Source organism: Copadichromis virginalis, linkage group LG17 (assembly GCF_057382275.1).
Source record: "Copadichromis virginalis isolate Kocher_CV1m ecotype Utaka linkage group LG17, C_Virginalis_male_GT1.1, whole genome shotgun sequence".
Classification (NCBI taxonomy): Eukaryota; Metazoa; Chordata; class Actinopteri; order Cichliformes; family Cichlidae; genus Copadichromis; species Copadichromis virginalis.
The window spans coordinates 16,770,304-16,791,484 of record NC_140634.1 but is presented as its reverse complement, the minus strand read 5'-3'; the positions used below and the strand labels follow the sequence as shown (position 1 = coordinate 16,791,484).

The window sequence follows — 21,181 nt, the reverse complement described above, 5'->3', positions numbered from 1 at the left end:
GACCCAGTGTTTTCTGTTTACACAATTTTGAGTCTATTTTATTCATTATTATCTTCTCTGTGTGTGTCTTCTATTTTCTAGTTCAGTTTGCTTGTGCTCTTGAGTTTATCAGTATTTCTAGTTTATGTCTCCCAGTTAAGTCAGTCCTGTCTTTAGGTTTGTTTGTCTCGTCCTTTTTGTCCGTCTCCCTCCGTTCAATCTCCTTCTCAAACTTCACCTGCTCTGGAGCAGGTATAGAATTACATCTATTGATCTCGGACAACTGACCGGTCTCTTTGGAAAAAAGTGCCATCATTGCTGAAAGACTCCTCAAACCTATGATAGTAATAAGTTATGAAGGTGTCGACTATATCAGTGTCATATTGATAAGTCTGTTAACTTACACATAGGCCAAAAATAGTAGCTCTTTTCTGTTCTTAAACATAGCACGCAAACATTCGAACAGGTTTTTAATACTAAACTACTGTCCAACTTTTTTATTATTAATAATTTTATTATTTATTACAGACATTTATACGGCTACAAAGTTTTATCTGCCCTTGTAAAATCAGTCTTTCTGCTGGCACAACACTTATTTATAGTTACGGATGGCCACATGCTGCCAACGCCAACTCTGTCATGTAAATGCTTAGAATAAAACCTGGGTTAACTTAGCATGTTGTTATCCAGCTACATGAAACAGTTGATTGCTGATGTTGTGATAAGTGAATCCAGATAACACTGGCATTAAAGTTACCTTGAGTTACCTTTACATGCTTCACCTTACAAGGCCCTGGCTTTGCCCTCACTTCACACACTTACACAGGAGTCTTTACATGAACAGTCATGTAAAAGATCGACTATCTATGTTTCTCTTGAATTTGATGCTGTGGGGGGGTGTCATTGTGTATTTGAGCTAGAGAGAGGGAGAAAGAGTCCCTCCTCCTTGATAAGCTCTGTGATAAGCCACCTCATCTCACTTCAGCTGTCACATTCAGGAAGCATAGCCTCCAGAACTCTGTCGGTTCACTTGATCGGATAACATTCGTTTGGAGTTTTCCCCGATCATGACTCGGGCTTCTTTTCCCGTGTTTGTGTTGCTGGTGTTTGCGGTGAGTTCAGTGCTTTTTTTTAAATTTAAAAAGTAAAGAAGAAGACAAAAAAGAAAAAGCTATTTCACCACTTAACAAAACTGGTTTTGAAATGTCTTTGTTTATTTTTTGTTATCTGAATTCTGGAAGATGTTTCAGCAAATGAGTTGTTGCTATTATATAGAAACACAACATAATTTTCTCATCCAACTCACTGATAGTAGTTATAACTAGGTGTAATTGAAAATGTTTAGCCGTCATTGCATACTTGGCCGTGCATCTTCTACTTAGCACTCCCTTCTCTGGAAGCTTGAAGTATTCCATGTGAAAATTTTCTCTAGATGGAGTGATTGGGTGTGTTTCTCCTGTGATGCCAATACTTTACCAGCTAGAAAGCTGTTTACCGACTTACGTTAGATTAACTGGTGATTCTAATTTCAAAACATTAGATTAGAAAATGTAAAGGTCGAGCCATTTACATTAAAGTTACTTTCAGCTCCTTTCCACTTAGATTAATGAGAGGTATGACATACAGGGGTGTATGTGATGAAGTGTGCTGGTGTTGTTCCTATTATTTACTGCCATTGGTCAGTTGTGATGCTGATCCTGGACCAGTATTATAATGACAATATAGTTTTTAAAAACTATCACTAATAAACCAACATTAATAACATACGACATACAATGCAATGACAAGCCTGAACTAGCATTATTTTCATATCACAGGAACAACACAAACACGAGGATATCAGACATCAGATACACTTAAAATGTTTTTTTTTTCTAGTTTTGGTTTCATTATCTTTTTGATGTCTGTTCAGGTTTCCTTGTCTGTCTCTCTGTTTAACCATTTAACATTACTTTAATGTTTTGACACTTTTGACACTCATATTGTTAATTGTGTAGTTTTGCACATATCGAAGGCAATACAAGTGATACTGAACGCATCATTGACATCAGGATGATTAAAACAGGGCAGAAGTCCTCTATATGTTTTCAAAGACAAACAGTCTGGCAAGGCTTTCTAACGTTGATCCTGACTAATAAAGAACAAGTCTGTGTAAACGTGAGAGCAAAAATAAACTATATCAATATAAAACTGGGTCCTAAGAGTGCTGACATATATTATCATTAATATGTCCCTGACAAATTTGAGGAGCTAGAAAAGTGAAGGACAAAAAAGAATGCGGCCAGCCTAAAAAAATATGTGCTGTACATGGACAGCATCTTAAAGCTATGTCTAAAGAAGTGGGAAAAACTGACGCAAGGCTTAGGAGAAGAATCTCACACTCCATTTGGTCCATCTATTGGTCACTGAAGCCTTTTCAGAAATGGTCCTAGTGGAAGGGTGGCTGTTAACAAGGCATTCTTAAAATAGGAAAACAGGGAGAAAAGGCTGAGATATTCCAACAGCGAGTGTCTACAGCCATGGTTAAACACGGTGGAAATTCTTGTCAAAATTGATGGAACTATGAAAACAGAACAGAAGTATAGCCAGGACCATCTGAGTGGCTTCATTTTTCTGTATGACAGTTATATTGTATAATTTTAGTGTACTGTCAGTACACTAAAAGGATACATGGATAGAAAAACCCACAGTGAACGATGAAATAATTGCCAGAAAAGTCAACTTTTTTGGAAAGTTGGAGAAATGGAGAGTTTATTGAACCATCTGACAAAACTGTTTAAATATTAATAAGATTTTAACTTCCATATATGACTTTTAATTTGTATTGTATTTGCTACATCTGGCATTTTTTAAAATTACTTAAAGTGTGTTGTGCCACTTTTTTTTAGGTTTTTCAGGAGGGGGAAATCAAACTGATAATGTAGAAGTTTTGAAACTCACAAAAACTGTATGTATCAAATATGTCACACTAGGTATTAAGAGGTTAGAGACTTCAACATCATCTTGACAGAGAATGAGACAAAACGCAGTTAACAGGCAAAAGAGACAAGCATTGTTCTTGAAAACTACTTAAATTACAAGAAAGTTTGCCTAACAAAGTTAAAGAATAAAGGTGGTCATACTAAATATTAATTTGATTGTTAGAATCAAACAAACTCTAATTTTGCCCTAAATGTTATTGTCACGGTCTGCGGTGGCAGATCGTGTGAAGTGGAAAGAGAGTGGACCCAAATTAAAACTAACCGGGGCAAAACTAAACATGAGCAGATGAACTGATGATCCGACGAGGGACAAAGGGAAACTCACCCAATAAATACACAGCAGGATGATCAGGGAAGTGGAGGCAGCTGTGGAACGAGGAACCAATCAGACTTAACCAGACAAAATAAAACAGGAAACACAAAAGAATGAGACTAAACGAACAAGAAACTAAGAACTATTCATATCAGGAAGCGAGGAAGCACCAGCAAATAGGATGACAGATCACTCCAATAAAAGTAAACAAGGTCAAAAATGCCCAAAACATAAACTCTGGATCACAGACACTAAAGCTATTATGTAAGAGTATTGAAGTTTGTTGTGTTGTGTCTGTTGTGTTATAGCTCCAAGCTCTTGCTGTACAGAATCACAACTCTGGATCCAGTTTGGTAAGAAAAAAGAGAGACTGGGTTCTTCCTCCAAAGCTTCTTAAGGAAAATTTCGATTACACTAAAGAGAAGGCGATTGCTAAGGTAAGTCACTGATACTTAATTTCACTTTAATTCTGTCTCCTGATTATTAAGCATAAATGCCTGTCATAAACAAAAAATACCCATGTATCAGCGAAGTAATTCAATGTTTAACCATGACTTTTTAGTGCCACCAAGATGGTTTTTCTTCAGGTATCGCCTAACCTTTTCTGAAACATTTTATGTTATAGATAAACCATCGACTGTAAGAAACCACTGGGCAATCAGTCCTCTGAACAATAGCATTAGCATTTCTAGGTGCTGGCTCAAAATAGGGATCCTATTGGATTTGGTTGTGCCAATTGTAAGAGGGCTTTCATGAAATATAAAGACTGTCTAATTGTTTGTGAAGGGATCTTTAAACCCCCATTATTTTCTTGCTTGCTGACAGTGATTTCAAATGCATTCAGATTATTATTTGAAAGTTATGCAACCAAAAACATATAGAAGAGAACACTGAAGAATTGTAATAAACTTATTACCTATAATTAGTGTGCATGTGTCAGCCATCATGCAGCCTGCTTTAGTTTTCCATACTTTAACCTCTCTTTCTTACTTTCTTTACTTTCTTTCTTTTATTTCCTTATTGTATTATTTAATTTAGTTTAGTTAGTTACTGTCTTGGAGCACCTGTGACCCCCTAATTTCCTTTATGTATTGAAATATTTTGATTTTGACTATTAGCATACTGTTTAAAAAAAGTTTTATTATTTGACAATTTAACACCACCAGCTGTAAGAATAAGAATAAATCAGTTTCACACATAATAAGAATTCATGTTAAAAACAAATTATTTAAAGAAATAGACAACTTCAGTTTTTTGGTGCATATGTGGTGAAATAATGAAGTCTTCCACCTTGTGTTTCAGATTCGATCCGATCTTCAGTCTGACTCAAATCTTCTCTACTCCCTGGAAGGTGTTGGGACAAACCAATTTCCTTTCCATGTCTTTGTGGTTGACCAACATTCTGGTGATGTTCGTGTCACTAAATTGCTTGACAGGGAAGTGATCGATACTTACACCGTGAGTCCTCCTGTAGTTCTTCTTTGGTATGGAATAAGATTCAACAGCTGTCCTCAATACATTAAATATTAAGATAATTCAAAATGGACTGCCATTTATATACGCCTTTCCTCGTCTTAATGACCACCTCAGACTATAAAAAACATTAAGCAATACATTCATACAGTGCTTTAGTCTACATAGTTTAAGAATTATCTACAGCTGTGGTGGACGTTTACAAATACTCATCATCGGAATGAATGTCATGGTAATTTTGGGCCATTTCTTTGACCTTTTCTTTTTATGTACTCATGTGGTACATGTATTTTTGACTTTTGCTGCCATGATGCCAGGTCTCTCTTGGAAATTAGATTTTTAATCTCAATGAGATTTTTTTTTTTTTTACCTGGTTAAATAAAGGACTAAAAAAAAAATCCAATGTCAATCATTTTTCCAAATGATTGTACAGCATTTCGGCTGCACAGTCATTGTACAGGCTGACTGACTCATTAACTTCTCGTTAGTGAGTTAGTCATGATTGACTACAACAGGTAGTTTCTCTTTAACAGCATAAAAAGGATTTTTTTGAACCACTCACTGGATTCACTAAGAACTCAGAACAATGGTAAAGTCCAAGGAACTTAATGAATAACTAAGGAGGAGAATTGCAGATCTACAAAAGTTAGGAAGGTCACCTCTCACCACTCTTAAACAACTACAGATTCCAAGGTCATCATCAAAATAATTATATACAAGTACAAGTTTTTGGATATGCCACCACTTTGCCAAGTTCTGGAAGAAGATCCAAGCTGTTACCCTCAGATGAGAGGACATTGGTTCAGATGTTCAGGAACAATCCAGGAACCTCTAACACTCAAGCCTGCCATAAACTGGAAACTGCTGGAACACCAGAGTCACTGTGCACAGTGAAGTGAGTTTTACATCACCATGGACTGAGAGGGTGCTGACCAAGAATGAAGCTCCTGCTCCAAAATCTACGACTTCAAAGTTTGACACAGATTTATATCTGCCCACATGATCAAGCCAAAATTGCGCTTTATTGCCGCAGACGAGACAAAGATTAGGCTATTCGGTCTTTCAAGCCCAGAAAACCCTGTACCAGCTTTTCAGCATGGTGATGATTGCACCATGTTCTGGAACTATTTGCTCCCAGTGCTGCTGATACATTGCACAAATGAATGTGGACTGTGCTTAAAAGCCTGTATATATAATTGGGACCACTTCAAAGAAATAATTAAAAGTTCCAAACGACCATGGCACTCATGCCTATGATGAATGCATGTAAACATGTGACCACAGCTGTCGACCATATCAATGGCCAATTAGAAACATGTTAAAGGTTACAGGATACCATTTCAGTCATAGTTGTGTAAAGAAAGATGAAGTGATGGCATTTTATAGAAAAGAAGAAAGACCAATTTTGCCATGATAATATAACGTTCTACAAAGATATTTTTCTGTTGCTCACTGTAATATATAGTATTTGCTCTGATATTAAATTGGTTTCACTAACCTTTGTCACCTAAACTTGTAAAATGCACCTTTACTGGTGGTAAATCCATACTGCAAGGCGTTGTAGTTTATGTCAAGCTAAATAACGAACAACAATGGTTACATTTCTATCTACTACTCTTTCAGTTGTCTGGTGTTGCTATGTACAAGAATGGCACAATTGCAGAAAAAAAAATTGACTTACGAATCAAGGTTGTAGATGAGAATGACAACTCTCCAGTATTTCCAGATGTTGAACCTGTTGAAGTAGATGAGCTCAGTCCTAAAGGTCAGTGGTGTGAATCTCATTCAAATTTGTAATGGTAGTGAGCGGTGTAAAACGAAATGATTGAATTATAAATTAAACAAAAAGGATTTTGATTTTTCTAGTGTTTGTGTAATTGAGTGATCAAATTGCTAAAGTCTTTCCAATGAGCTGCTGGAGGTTACAGACAGCCTGCGTTCTGCAGTTCATGTTATTTCACTATTATTATTATTTTATATTTATTTATTGTCTGATCTTGTAAATAACAATTTTCTGTTAACATTTGCTCATTATGTAAAAAGCATTATTTGGCACACAACAGTTAGGAGCTCTTCTTGACAAGTTTGTATCATTGTTTTAAAACCAGGGCAGGACACTGCACAATATCAATATGGAGAACAGAATGTCTGTTTTTCTCATGTACAGTGTCAATGAATGTGAAATTAAGTTTTGTTTAAAATTTAAAATTCAAATTAAATTGAGTTTTGTTTTGTTTTTTCATTTAATGCTACAGATACCTTGGTTACGACAGTCACTGCATTTGATGCTGATGAACCAGGAAATCTCAATTCTCAGATTGCTTATAGCATCATAGTTCAGAATCCAGCGGAAGATATGTTCTACATAGACAGACAAAGTGGATCCATCTTTGTTAAAAGGCCTGTTCTGGACAGAGAGGTATGAACTATGTATGTTTGACTATATGATTCAAGAAAGTTCTTTTAATAACATGGGATAGTGGTGAGATATATAACCACTATATATGGCTATATATAGGGGAGGGGGAGGGGGGGGAATAACTATTTATCAGAAAAAAAAATTTGTTTATACACTGGAGCATATAGTAAAAGAGCATATAGTAAAATCAGTGGCAGCTGAAGGGGCAGGTTTTATCAGTAAACCACAGTCGTCGACACAATTGAGCTTGTTTTTTATTTTGTGTTTCGATGGCCTGTCATATTCATTCCTCGATCTCTGTGTCCTCAGAAAGGGCCTTTAGAGACATTATTATGGAACAAGCTTACCAAGCCAGAGCAAACATCCAAGGGCAAATATTCTGGATACAGTAAAGGCAGAGGGTCCTTGTTACCCTATTTAACAAATCTGTCAACCTTTTGACCATTCCATAAATAAAAGTCTCTATTGTGTTTGTGTTAATGAAACTCAAATCCTTTAAGTAATTACAAGATAACAATGATTATTTTCATTCAGTCCATTCAGTTAGATACTATGACAAAAATGATGAATGAAACATCTTGATAACATCCCAAGTCTCTGTTCTAACTCCAGTATTGTACAAACTAGAGATGGACCGATCCGATATTATGTATCGGTATCGGTCCGATACTGACCTAAATTACTGGATCGGATATCGGAGAAAAATAAAAAATGTAATCCGATCCATTAAATATCACGAAAGCACCTCACAAAACTTGCAACACGCCGTAACTCACCTCAGAACGTTAGCACGTCGGAGCAGTATGCATCACGTGATAGAGCGGCTGTGGCATGCCGGACCTGTCGATGGTCTGGATAGCATTTGGAGCTTCGCTAGCAACCTGGCATTTCATCTCCGACAAAGTTTTCCCGAGAGAAGTAAAGCAAGTGTGTAAGTCCATCTCTAACTGTTTGTAAAGCATTCCTGCGTTAAGCTTAACAAGCGACTGCCTCTCCTGCTGCTACTTCAATCATGAAACTGCTTAACGATCAGCTGATCGGCTTTTCTGTCGCGAGTCCGTGTCTCTAGTTTGCTTTTGGCCCACTTTGCACCAGAAAGAGGGAACCAGCGGCTGAACAACAGCAGCACGTTTAAGCTTGATCAGCTGTTGTTAGAATTTATTTATTATTACTTTCTACTCAAGGATCTTTTTCTACGTAGCTGACGCTGGTAACTGTGCAGGGGCGGATCTAGCAAAGTTTAGCCAGGGGGGCCGATAGGGCATTAACAAGGAAAAGGGGGTACAAAGACATACTTTTCTTTCTTATTCTCATTTAAAATGTCGAGCTTTTAATAAATAATTATCTGACACCCAAAGTTTTAATTTGATGTAAAATGAATAGAAGTCAATTACTGTATATAGTAACTATTAAGTCTAATATATATACCCTAGTAAGCTATAGTACTTTTTCCTTTGGGAAGGTACCATCTGTGCAGTCTGCAATTCTGTTGAAGAAAGATGTTGAATCTATTTAATATTTCTTGAAAAATAATTGATTTCTGTGCATTTTTTTTTTTTCACACTGCATCAAATTAAGGTTGATTACGTCGATTAAGCATCATGAGGTGGAGTGTGAGGGGTGGTTCCCTATTTTTTATTTATTTATTTTTGTTGTTGCTGGGAGTTGGAACCCTATTAGTTAGGTTGCTTAATATTTATGCTAAGTACTCTTTAAAATACCAGAATAGGGAGGATGGTGTAGGTTTGAGTTTATTAGATTGATCAGTATTGCTGAACTATGAAATATTTTTTTTTGCATACAGGTATAACAGAATAGCTTTAGTGTAGTTGTTGTTTTAAACTTGAGTATGAACTTATACAAAATGCAGCAAGATATTTAAAAAAAAACAGTTTTGTTGATTAAAAAACACTATATCGGATTCATATCGGTATCGGCAGATATCCAAATTTATGATATCGGTATCGGTATCGGACATAAAAAAGTGGTATCGTGCCATCTCTAGTACAAACGTATTTGTTTAATGACTATTTTGATGTCTTTTAATTTCAGACATGTAGTAAGTACATTCTGACGATAAAAGGTCAAGATCGAAATGGACATCCAGAGGGAAACACCGGAACTACCACTATTACCATAAATATCCTTGATGTAAATGACAATCCTCCCAGACTGGAAAAAGATCAGGTACCTCTCTTCCTTACATTTCTCTATATTAACATATACAGCAGGGGAAATATTTATTTGACCACCTGCTGAATTTGTGATTTTGCCACATAGAGAGAAAAGTATTCATTTTTAACGTGGTTTCATTTTAATGGGAGAGGCAAAATATCAACCAAAAATCCAGAAAAAAAGAACATTACATAGAATTATGAATTGATTTATAATAATAATAATAATAATAATAATAATAATAATAATACATTTTATTTATAGGCGCCTTTCAGACCCTCAAGGTCACCTTACAATAACACGTGAACAATAGCCAATTGCATGTCATTGCGTGAAATAACTATTTCGTTGGCTGAAATCAAAAAGTTATTTCAAATGGCACAGAAAACAAATAATGTGCAGGATAGGACTGACAGACTGAGGAGGCTCACACAACACGAGTGAGGATGTGACCAAGAACAGAGTGGCACAGACAGTATATACATAGGAGGAGATTAGGGCAAAGTGAACACATCCGGACACAGCTGAACTCTAATTTCATGTTATGCATTTCACTTACAGTATGAAGGAAGCATTGAGGAGAACACAGAACAAGTGGAGGTGATGAGAATCAAAACAGAGGACCTGGATCTAAAAGGCACAGACAACTGGGAAGCTGTGTTTGAAATTGTCAAAGGCAATGAGGCTGGGTATTTCAGCATTAAAACAGACCCCAACACCAATGAAGGCATCTTAATGCTTGACAAGGTACAACCTTTTTAATTAAGAAGAAATTATGTGCTGTTACTCAGCTTTTTTACTATCTGGCAAATGCAAAGTCAAACTCTGTGGCAAATGGCCCTCTTATGAATGAGGTAAGGATCAGAACCTTGATCACTGCAGGGTGATGATTGTTTCCTATGGTTGACTATGCTGCCATTCACAAGAGTGCTATTCACATATATGAAGATTTGTTTTTACTTTGGTTTCACATTTCATTACTTTGTTACAGAGTTATATAATGTCATTCCAATAATATGTTACTTTGGAACGCATTACACCCTACAATGTGAACTTAGACTCAAAGTATTCCAAAATTTGATAAGTGTCTCTTATCGATAAAGCTCGGAGTCGTTAAATTTTGCCTTCCAATATTTTAAGCTGTCATTGACTTGCTTATTCAGCTTGCGTCAAGTCCCTGTTGTACTACCCTGTAGTACTTGGCTGGAAGACAAAACTATTACCACTGTATGAGGTTTACTGGCCATTGCTATATGACTACTGCCCATTACTTTAACAATTTTTTTCAGAACATTCATAACACATAGCACAGGAGCATAATTTTGCAGGTTAGTTTATATAAAATCCATAATACCTTTTGTTTTACAAAAAGCAAAAATGCATCAACAATAGCAACACTCCAATTATAGATGCATATAAAACACTGTATTGTTTCTTATGTGTCATCAATCATTTTAATTATTTTTTGAGCTAAAAGATATGTTCTTGTATCCGTCATTTACAGGCTGTGGATTATGAGGATGTAAAGAACCTTGAACTAGGCTTAACCGTCAGGAACAAGAATCCATTAGTTGGAAGTGGAGGCAGTGGAGCAAGTGCAGCATTTGGAGGCGGTGGTGGAGGTGGTGGTGGAGGTGGTGGTGGAGGTGGTGCCACTGGTGCCAGTGGTGCCAGTGGAGCAAGTGGAGGCGGTGGTGGAGGCGGTGGTGGAGGCGGTGGTGCCAGTGGAGCAAGTGGAGCAAGTGGCGGAAGCAGTGGAAGATTTAAAACCTATCCTATCAAAATCAATGTGAAGAACCAGCCGGAGGGGCCACGATTTGATCCTAAAATCAAAGCTATTCCTGTCTCAGAGGAAGGGAAATCCTTTAACATTAAAAATGTTATTGCAAGCTACCCTGCAAAAGATGGGGATACTGGACAACCAGCTAAGGCAGTCAAGTCAGTCCACATACATATGTGTCAGCTTCTCTTTCTGTGCACAATAATAGTGATACTCATAACTGGTCTATTTCTGCTGTAGATATGCCAAAGGCTCAGACCCTGACAACTGGCTAACGATTGACCCAGAGACAGCTGAGATCAAACTGAACAAGATGCCTGACAGGGAATCTCCATACCTGGTCAATGGGACATATACTGCCAAAATACTCTGCATTTCAGATGGTACGGCATGAATGTTGAAGAACTCTCTGGAGAAATATCAACGCAAAAAAATAAATAAATAAATACTGGATTATATATGTTTGTTTCTGGTTTTACACCACAGACATGCTTGGTAAAACAGCCACTGGTACGATAGCCATCCAAGTGGAAGATTCTAATGACCACTGCCCCACCCTGACCAGCAATTTCCAGACTCTGTGCACCACAGCAAATGCTGTAATTGTGAATGCCAGTGATCAAGACGCATATCCTAATGGCCCCCCTTTTCACTTTGAGATTATCCCAGAAAACACAAAAGGGAAATGGAACGTGGAGCATCTAAATGGTGAGATGATGATTTCAGTTTTTTTGGGGTGTTTTTTTTTTTAGATGTAGTAGTTAAATAAAGAAAACAATGACAAAAGACAAAAAAAGGTCAATATACTAAAGTGTTGTTGTTGCTGTTGTTTGCTTTGTTTGTTTTACAAATTTTAAAATTTTATTTTGAGATAAAAATGTGGATTACAATCTGTCATATACACTCTAAGACTAAATCTATGAGTAATGCATATACATACTTATTTCACATTTTTCTGGTTTCTGACAGACACTACAGCTATCTTGCGGTCTCAGGAGGCTTTTTGGCCTGGTGTTTATGAAGTGGAATTTGTGGTGAAGGATCAGCAGGGACACGCCTGCCCTGAACCTCAGAGAATGACGGTCCAAGTTTGTACCTGCGAGAATGGAGTTGTGTGTGGAAACCAAGGCAGCAATGGTCGTGGTAGAAAAACAACATCATTAGGACCTGCGGGCATTGGGCTAATACTAGCGGGCCTACTACTGCTCTTGAGTAAGCATTATGTGATTTTTTTTTTTTTTATTTGAGAATTTTGATAAGATAAAAAAGGACAATGAAAGAATTATACTGATACTCGAACCATAACAAAATGTAACTCTCTTACCTAGAAATTTAAATAAAACACTTACTGACTACTTTATAGGTAGACTTGGTCAGCTTTTAATTATATAAATATATAATCAGCCAATCACATCACAACACCATCTATAGGGAATCTATGGAGAATAAAGGCAGGTTAGGAAAAGAGGCATAAACTGGTACTAGCAGGGTTTACCTAATAAACCCTGTGTCTCTCCCAATAGGAAATACATAGCCAAAAGTAATTACAGACCAAACTATTCTACACTTGCTACCAATAACTACAAAAATTAAACAGATTAGACTTTTGTAACAATTTAAAATCCCCCAAAGCTTACCAAAGCTTAAAGGAATCCCAGTAATTACATCTATTTTAGGGATTTTACACATTCTGAAAAACTGTTTCACCTTCTTTTGACCTCACACCACATTTGTAGCTTTAACTTTAAATAAAACTTTTTTTTTTACAGTCATTCCTCTGCTACTGTTCTTCTGCTTATGTGGATCTGCTGTAAAGTTTCCAGACCTCTTTAGTGACATGCCTGACTTTGAGACCAAGTCACACCTTATTGACTACCGCACCGAAGGGCCGGGAGAAAACACGGTGAGACTGCAACTACCTTAAGTGTTGAAAACGGGAATAATCTCGGCATCGATGATGATGTCTTTGTGAAAGCTCCTTCAAAGTGATTTTTAATCACAATAAAAAACTGTTCACTGTTCTAACAATTGTATGACTTTTATAGGAAGGGCCACTACTTGTGACTATTGACACAGTTAAAAATGGAGCAATGGCACCAGCGGGAGGTTTTGGTTATGAGGCATCTCTCACTGACATTGATGGGATGAAATTTGGCACCTATCAAGGTGGTTTTTCAACTGACTACAGACAAGAAATGAGGGGTTTCACTGATTTCCATTCAGAGTTTGAGACCAGAGAATCAAGGCAAGGTGGATTTTTTGATAGCATTGCCCTGCCACGTCACTTCCTGGCACAGTATTACTCTCAGGTGAGAAATTAGCTGACAACTAAATGGACAACTAAATCCAATTAAATGGAAAGTTTTAACACTAAATGTGATATGTAGTAGCTTTACTAATGATGTTAGGTGAACACACGTGTTAATGTTGCAACTAATAATGTTTATGTGGATATTATTCACTTTTTATTGGCTGTCACTGTCGTCAATAAATATGTCTTTCGTTATTTTTAAAGTGTATTGATTTTTTTATTGATTGATTTTTTTTTTATACAGAAGACAGTCAGCGGAGAGGACAACCTTGGCGTGAAGGATGGTTTGTTGGTGTATGATTATGAGGGCCAAGGGTCCTCTGCTGGCTCAGTAGGCTGCTGTAGCCTTTTGGAGTCAGACAATGACCTTCAGTTTCTTGATGACCTTGGACCAAAGTTTAAGACTCTCGCAGAGGTGTGCAGTGGCAAGACAATTTCTTGTGATGACAAACAAGCGCTACCCATTACCCCTAATGCCTACATCAATACTCAAACCTCAGTATCAAGTTTGATGAGTGCACAAAAGCTCTCCCCTCCACCCAAACTGGAGCCTGCCATCTCCAAAGTGGAGCAGAGTGTGGTCAGGAAGACAACGGAGCACTCTGAAATTGTAAAGGAAAGTACAGCCAAGGTGAAGGAAGAGATGAACACAATGAAAACAGGGTTAGCAAATCAAGGCCAGATGCTCCTAATGCAGCAGCAGCAGCAGCCTGTGTACTACGCCACCACTCCTGTGTTGCAGCCAATGCATTATGTAGTCCAGCCACAGGTCCACAACACTGTGCTGCTGGCTGAGGCACCAACCACCAACCTTCAAGGCATGGTACTGGTTAACAACACACAGTCTGGACCTGCCCAAGGAGTATTCGTTCAAGGGCAGACACTAATGTCCAGTGGACAAGCCCAGGGCCCTGCAATGGTGCTGGTGGAGAATGGTGACACCCATAGTTGGAGTGATGGCCTGATCCAAGCTGGGAGCTTGTCTGGGTCCCAGACCATGATGGTTGTCAAAGGCAAGGCCCCTTCAGGGTCAACGAAAGTGCTAAAGGGGAGCCAGGGTCGTCTTGTTCAGGGAAGTACTCTACTGTCAGAAGGGGTCTCAGGATCTAAGAAAGTGCTGACAGTTGGAGTGCCAACTATGACCAAAGAGCAGCTGGTTCAAGAGGGAGGTCTTTCAAAGAAGAGTGAGGTCTTTGGCTCTGAAAAGGTCATCTACAGCAGGAGCAGCCAATCTACTGCCTTAAAGGCAAATCAGTAGAGCATTCACTGTAGTGACCCACCTACTGGTTTTTAAGGTGACAAGAGAAAATCATTAAATGGCAGATGAATTCCTGGACAACAGACGACCCTTTTTAGTTTCAAAATAGTGCATTACTCTTATGCTTTCAGTATTTTCATGGGAAGCCTGTAAGAGCAAATGGTGGTGGTGGTGGTGGTGGTGGTGGTGGTGGTGGTGGTGGTGGTGGTGGTGGTGGTGGTGGTGGTGGTGGTGGTGTGTGTGTGTGTGTGTGTGTGTGTGTGTGTGTGTGTGTGTGTGTGTGTATCAAGCAAAACTTAGACCTGTGGGAATAATCAAACCATTCAGTAATCCATAATCTCCTTTGGATGGTGCATTTATGTCATTGAAGAGATCACTTTCACATTACTCATCACATCATAAAGCTGATAAATCAGAATGTGTTTTTCCAATTGGAATGAACTTTGCCTCTAAGAAGACAAGTGGACTCAAATCATGACAACAGAATGCTCACTACAATATCAGGACATCATCTTCTCATGTAACTATCAACTTTACCTGCTCTTCTTTGTTCTCAAGTTAACACTGTATTATGTGTGTGGGTATAATTGGTATCAATTGTTACATTCTCATGTTATATTTTAGGTCATCACTGCTCTCATTGTCTTGTTTTATTTTTATACCTATATACAATCTGTGTGTTTTTACACTAATAAAATAAAAACATTAAAGTCTTTTAGCTCATTGAATTTGATTGTTATTGCTCAGCCTAGACTGATGGGTACTGCAGAATGAACAACCCAATTTTGTGAACACAATAACTCAAGAATGATGTGATGTGGCATTTAGAAAACCATAGGTGCGTCTACTAAAAGTCTCAGACAAGTTCATATCTTGCCGACAGAGGTCAAGTTTTCTGAAAATCTTGCGAATTTAACAATTTGATAAAGACGTCATCTATAAGTTTCAAATTGATACCATAAGTTGCATCTGTTAAAACTCGCAGATTTCATTTCTGAAAATCTGGTGCATGCTATAACTCAAGAAAAGTTATGATACCATAGGCATATCTACTAACAGTGAACTTGAATAATTTGGTGACCTTGACCTATCAAAGGTCAAATAGACCTTTGACAGATACAATCATGTGTGGTCATATATACCATCATGTCAATGCAGGCAACAATACACTGTGATTACAAGAGCTTTCAAACATTCATGCAAGGCTTAATAAAATAGGTTTGCTTCTGGTGATATAGGTATTTCTGGGCTGACCCCCCAGTCAGAGAATTATTTTTAAATCTTTGGGGTTTTCTATTACATTGGTAAGGATTTGTGGCTGCGTTGATATGTAAAACCTGGGGTGTTATGTGATTGTGAAGAATATTTTTGCCAATAAAAACATATAAAATTCTAAATTATGACCAGTGTTGTAGAGCGTATACTTTACAGGGAATTATGCCACCTTTCTGCTGGATGTGGTGATCCAGCCGATCACCAGGCGACAAGCAGGTGGGTTGATTACCACAGGTATGCATGGGAAGAAGGTGGAGTAAAAGTAAAGTGTGGTTAACTAATGTGCACACGTGCACACACACAAACACACAGGAGGACTGGTGGGCTATGACAGAACCCCCTTCTCCTAATGGGAACATGCTGGAAACCAACCATGTTTATCAATGTGGAGGCGGTGAAAGGCCCAGAGCATGGCCTTGTCCAGAGCAGCTGCCTGTGGACTCCAGGAATCTTCTCTTGTCCACAGTCCTCCTTACGATGTACACTGGGGGGCTACCAATGAGCTGGGCAGGTCAGGTGAGGTGAGATGGCGGCACAGGAGACTGGAAAGGGTGAGTTTTAACTGAGATACATGAAAAACACTTTGAATGCACATCTTGCATGACAGATTCAGCTGCACAGAGTCAGGGTTGATCAGAGCCTCTATTTTAAAAGGTCTAATAAGGTTAGGTGAGAGTTTGCATGATTCAGTGTGTAAGGGAACATACTTGATAGAGAGCCATCCTTTGTGATCAGGTTAATAACGGGGTTCAGGAGTCCAACGATGGTCTGCACATTGTTTATTTCGCTCCTCGGTCTGAGCAGCCCGTGTCACCCTTAGAGTTGCTGACACCAGCTGAGATGGTGCTGAACTGACGACACAGAGCACTTACTTTCAATAGAAGAAAACAGGGGTGGCTAAGAGCCCCAGGATGATTTGAAGCATGAGTGTCCAGTGGGTGATGAAGTCAAAGAGTTGTAAGAATACTCTGTCCACACTAGCTGAGAGATGCAGGTCTGATAAGACTTGTTGCTGCAAGAAAGCCATTACTAAGACATCAGAATAAGACACAGAGGCTTGCCTGGGCGATGAAACACCGCCATGGACTGGAAGATGTTATTATGGACTGATGGAGCAAAATGTAAAACATGGAGGAGGAAGTGTGATGGTCTGGGCCTGTTTTGCTGGATCCAGGGTCGGTGACTTGTACAGAGTGATAGGCACCCTGAACCAGCTCCATGCAATACCTCTGGCATGTACCAAGTTGGTCAAGGGTTCATCCTACAGGAAGGTAATAACCCAGAACATAAGTCCAAGCTATGCCAGAACTACTTCAGGAAAAAAGAACAAGGTAAGCTTGAAAACAAAGAGTGGCCAGCACAGTCTCCAGACTTAAACCTCATCAAACTATGTTAACATTTTGTTTTTGTGGCCCGCAGTAAAGGTGTTTGCTGCCTGGCTGTGGTGCTCCTTGTTCGTTTGGGTCTCCTGAGTGACCAGAGACCAGAGAGACACTCTGAGCCAGAGAGACTGAAGTCCATGGCACCACGGAAAAAAGTGAAATTGAAATTGTAACAGGTTGATATAAAATTGTGAAAACTTGGCATCTTTGTCTTCCTTCTCATTATTAACCTAGCAAGGGCGAGTGGGGGATTTCTTTTTTTATTAGAGATTATGTATCGGAATTTCAGGAGCGGGACCACGTCTCCAAACACGCTCCCTCCAGTTGTCATCTATATAGGTTCCCCCAGTTCTGTAAGCTGTTCATTCTCGTTTACGTGCCCCACCCTCCCTCCCTCCTTGTTCTCAGTTCTTTAACTTCTTCATTTCTATTTAGTACATTGGGATCTGCCAGGCCCGGGAGCCGTCGCAGGTGGACGCGATGGAGGAGGCACACTTGCACACAGGAATTTTTTTCATCCCACATACAATTTGTTTACAAATTACCGATACTAGTTTAGGTCTGGTTGAAACACAAACCACTGGGTCAAAGACCCAGAATCATCACACTTATGCTTCAGCCAGCTACACAAAGGGTTTGCTTTCTTGCCTCTTTTATTAGTTTTTTTTCTGCTTTGCTATATCAGTGTTAGTCCCTATGAGACCATTGATTCTTGCAGCATTAAGTGTTGTGATTTTTTGATTCAAGTGAAGTGCTTTTTGAACATTTTGAAAGCAACTGACTCACATAGTTATGTTGATATCCCAGTCTCAATAAACATATTCCACAATGCTTCCGCTTGTTTGTGATGCTCCTACGAACTGACCAGTAGCCATCAGGTTGCTGTTAGAAGCACTGCATTAAAGAAGAAATAAAATAAAATGTAAAAAATAAAAAAAAGAGAAAAGCACTGTGTGTTTTGTTTTTTGTTTTGTTTTCTACAAACAAAAAAACAGTCATATTCAAAGTAATCTCAAATTAGACTCTTGCACTTTCTCCCAATGTTTCCTGACATGATGATGCACTTGCCATCTGCTGGCATAATGCAACACAACAAGAAAAAAAAAATAGAAACTAGACTTCACATTAACCGTGGACTATTGTTTGACGCACACAAAAACAAAGAACTAAAAAAAACTAAGCACGTTTTCTCGATTATTTTAGTTGATTTTAATTCGTTTCGGGAACGCTCAATACAGTTTCAGTTAGTTTTCCTTTTTTCACAAACCCTTGTTTGTATTTATTTGAGTTAAAAAAATGTTTATTTAGTTCTAGTTATTTTGTTGTTTTTCATTAATGATAATAACCTTACTAGTCAAAACTTGAATCCTACAGTGCCACCTTGCCAGGTTGAAGACAGGTTAAAGCTTAAGCCCCCTCCCCAGAACAAACCATACATGCATCAATCATCTAACCTTAATCGATATTTCTATTATCATGACAAAGATATTCTATTTACTACTTCTAATGATTTTATTCAAATATAGAAGTTAGTTCACAATGATAAAAATACCAAACAAAAGACTGTCAAACTCTCCTTTGTTTTTTAAGTACCTGGTAAGCTTTCAGTTCCACCCTAATATAGAAAGACTTGGAATTTGCCACTTCATGTTTGACGCTCTGTACCTCCAATATAGTGGCAACCTGGAGCAGAACAGCCTCCCAACATTCCAGCCGGATGAAGGCTAATGAAGCGTTGAAGCTTTCCATCCAATTGGTTTGGGAAAAATGTTCATTTCTCAATGCATATGTGAGAAATTAACATTTGTTTTTTGTGGTCTATTCATCGAATTTATTTATTAATGTGTAATTACTAAAATTCGTACTTTTATTACGTCCTGCAAGGCAGATTATGTAGAGAAGAGAGTGTGGACCCAAGAGCAGACACTGAAGACTGACTTACTGAGAGAGAGCTTTATTTACAGTAGGAGGCAACATACAAACAAGAGAAGAGAATGGCCATAACTTAAACTAAGAAAAACCTAAACTAGGAATGCTAACAAAAAGATGCAACCAGAGACAAAGATCTAGGAAAAACCTGAAACCTGGAGGGAACAACAGCAGGACGAACGCAGATGAAACACATCAACTCCGAAAGTTGGTGGATGATATCACTCTCATTGGTTTGATCCAGAATGATGACAGTCCGCATACAGACAGGAGGTGGACCAGATGTTGCACTGGTGCAGGCAGAACTACATAGAGCTGAACCAGTTCAAGACTGTGGAGATGAAGGTGGACGTTTGGATGACCAAATGATTCCTGCAGCTAGTGAGTCAGTGATGTAGCTCTCTATTGCCTCTCTCTCAGGCTTTAGAAAGTCTATACAGCCGACTGGTGGGCAATAGAGCACCAGGAAATAAGTTAATACTGCAGTCATTGGGACGGTGAGGCAGAGGAGAAAGATTCAGTAATGGAAATACTGGGCATAGTGGACCGCAGACAGGTTTTGTAACACCAGGTACTGCAACCAGAAACGCAATTCTTAGCCCAATCGATTTGCAGATTATGATGGCTAAGCCAGGGACAGCCGAGAACCAATGGAGTACCAGGGGCATGGAACAAAAACAGGTTGACCTCCTCCACATGATTGAAGGACACAGGCTCTGAGCAAGAGTCTCAGAGCCTTTGATCAGCACAGCGCACGAGTGAGTGTGGGTCATATACAGTAATTTTTCTTGGCAGGTAAGACCAGGCAGGGAAACATCTTGAGTGGTGAACCCTAGTATCCCCACAGTTACTGACAGGCAGACTCTTTTGGCTGCGACGGGCAAGTATCAATTTAGTGTCCTCTTTTCCCACAACAGAAACACTCACCCGCCAGCAGTCTTCTCCCCCGGTTGGAATGGGATAGCGTAGCTGGTCCGAGCTGCATCGCCTGCTCCTCCCCGTCAGTTTTGAGTACCACCTGAGCCCATTTTAGCGCTTGTCCCATCAGCAGCTCCACCATGAATGAAACCTTGGCACTGTCTGAGGAAAAGGTGCGATTCTGCTGCCTAAAAACAAGCGCACGTTGGGTGAGAAATCCCCCACTTTTCTCCAACTCTACCGAAAACTTATCTGGTGTCTGCAGGTGCTGCTACCACGGAACAGGGGGAGGAGAGGGAGGAAGAGGACAGGAGGCAGCAACATGTAGCGTTGATGGTGGAGGTGAACAAATTCCAACATTGGAGCACTGGGTCTGAAACACACCTTAAAACTCTAAACATTTTCTCATGGAGATGCAGTTGGCAAGAACGGGGCCCAAATGCAGGAATTTCTGATCCAAGACAATACATTTATTTACAGTGAGAATGTGAACAATAGTGAAACACTTTCAAAGACATGGCTCCAACCTTGGATAATTACAAACGCTCCACTCCCACCATGACACACTCCTCTCTAGGTTCCTAACAACACAAGATGTACTGTAGAGGTTAGTTTAGTGTACTCAGTCACAACACGTAAAGATAATTTCCACTCAACAATCCAGCATCAACACAATTAAATAGTTGGCACTAACGAGGGTACTCAGTGGCAGCTGGTGAGTGTTGATGGAAGACGGGTGTGGCTGGCTTCAGCGTGGGAAATACCTTTTGGCCTGATGATGCCCATAAACTGGCACGCATGAATGAACACACGCACGCACGCACGCACGCACATAAAGGAGGAAACAGGGGCCCGGGAGGGGAGCCAACAAAAAACACAAAAACAAACAAGAAAAGGAAGGGAAGTGTTATCCATCCGCCTGGTGAGGTTAGTGCAGGAGTAAATAATTTCACATGTTTAAATTATCTTTAAAATTGTAAGGTATCCT

The 21,181-nt window shown here is 39.0% G+C and overlaps 1 protein-coding gene across 1 annotated transcript; it reads left to right on the top strand.

Annotated features, from left to right (window-relative positions):
* The first annotated feature begins 972 nt into the window (after positions 1 to 972).
* On the top strand, positions 973 to 15,407 carry LOC146689201 (desmoglein-2.1-like). Its single transcript, XM_085437468.1, has 14 exons — positions 973 to 1,091; positions 3,582 to 3,710; positions 4,576 to 4,731; positions 6,370 to 6,511; positions 7,002 to 7,165; positions 9,218 to 9,352; positions 9,902 to 10,087; positions 10,845 to 11,278; positions 11,361 to 11,503; positions 11,607 to 11,828; positions 12,090 to 12,332; positions 12,890 to 13,023; positions 13,166 to 13,429; positions 13,676 to 15,407. Exons 1-14 carry the CDS (start codon positions 1,047 to 1,049, stop codon positions 14,687 to 14,689), a joined length of 3,411 nt encoding a protein of 1,136 aa, XP_085293594.1. The 5' UTR covers positions 973 to 1,046; the 3' UTR covers positions 14,690 to 15,407.
* Positions 15,408 to 21,181: the final 5,774 nt, after the last annotated feature.

What these genes read in the sequence shown, in the direction of transcription:
- LOC146689201 (XM_085437468.1), top strand. Translation starts at nt 1,047, where the DNA reads ATGACTCGGGCTTCTTTTCCCGTGTTTGTGTTGCTGGTGTTTGCG. An exon ending in AAGAGAAGGCGATTGCTAAG is followed by an intron (nt 3,711 to 4,575) that starts GTAAGTCACTGA and finishes CTTGTGTTTCAG; the next exon opens with ATTCGATCCGATCTTCAGTC. An exon ending in CCAGACTGGAAAAAGATCAG is followed by an intron (nt 9,353 to 9,901) that starts GTACCTCTCTTC and finishes TTTCACTTACAG; the next exon opens with TATGAAGGAAGCATTGAGGA.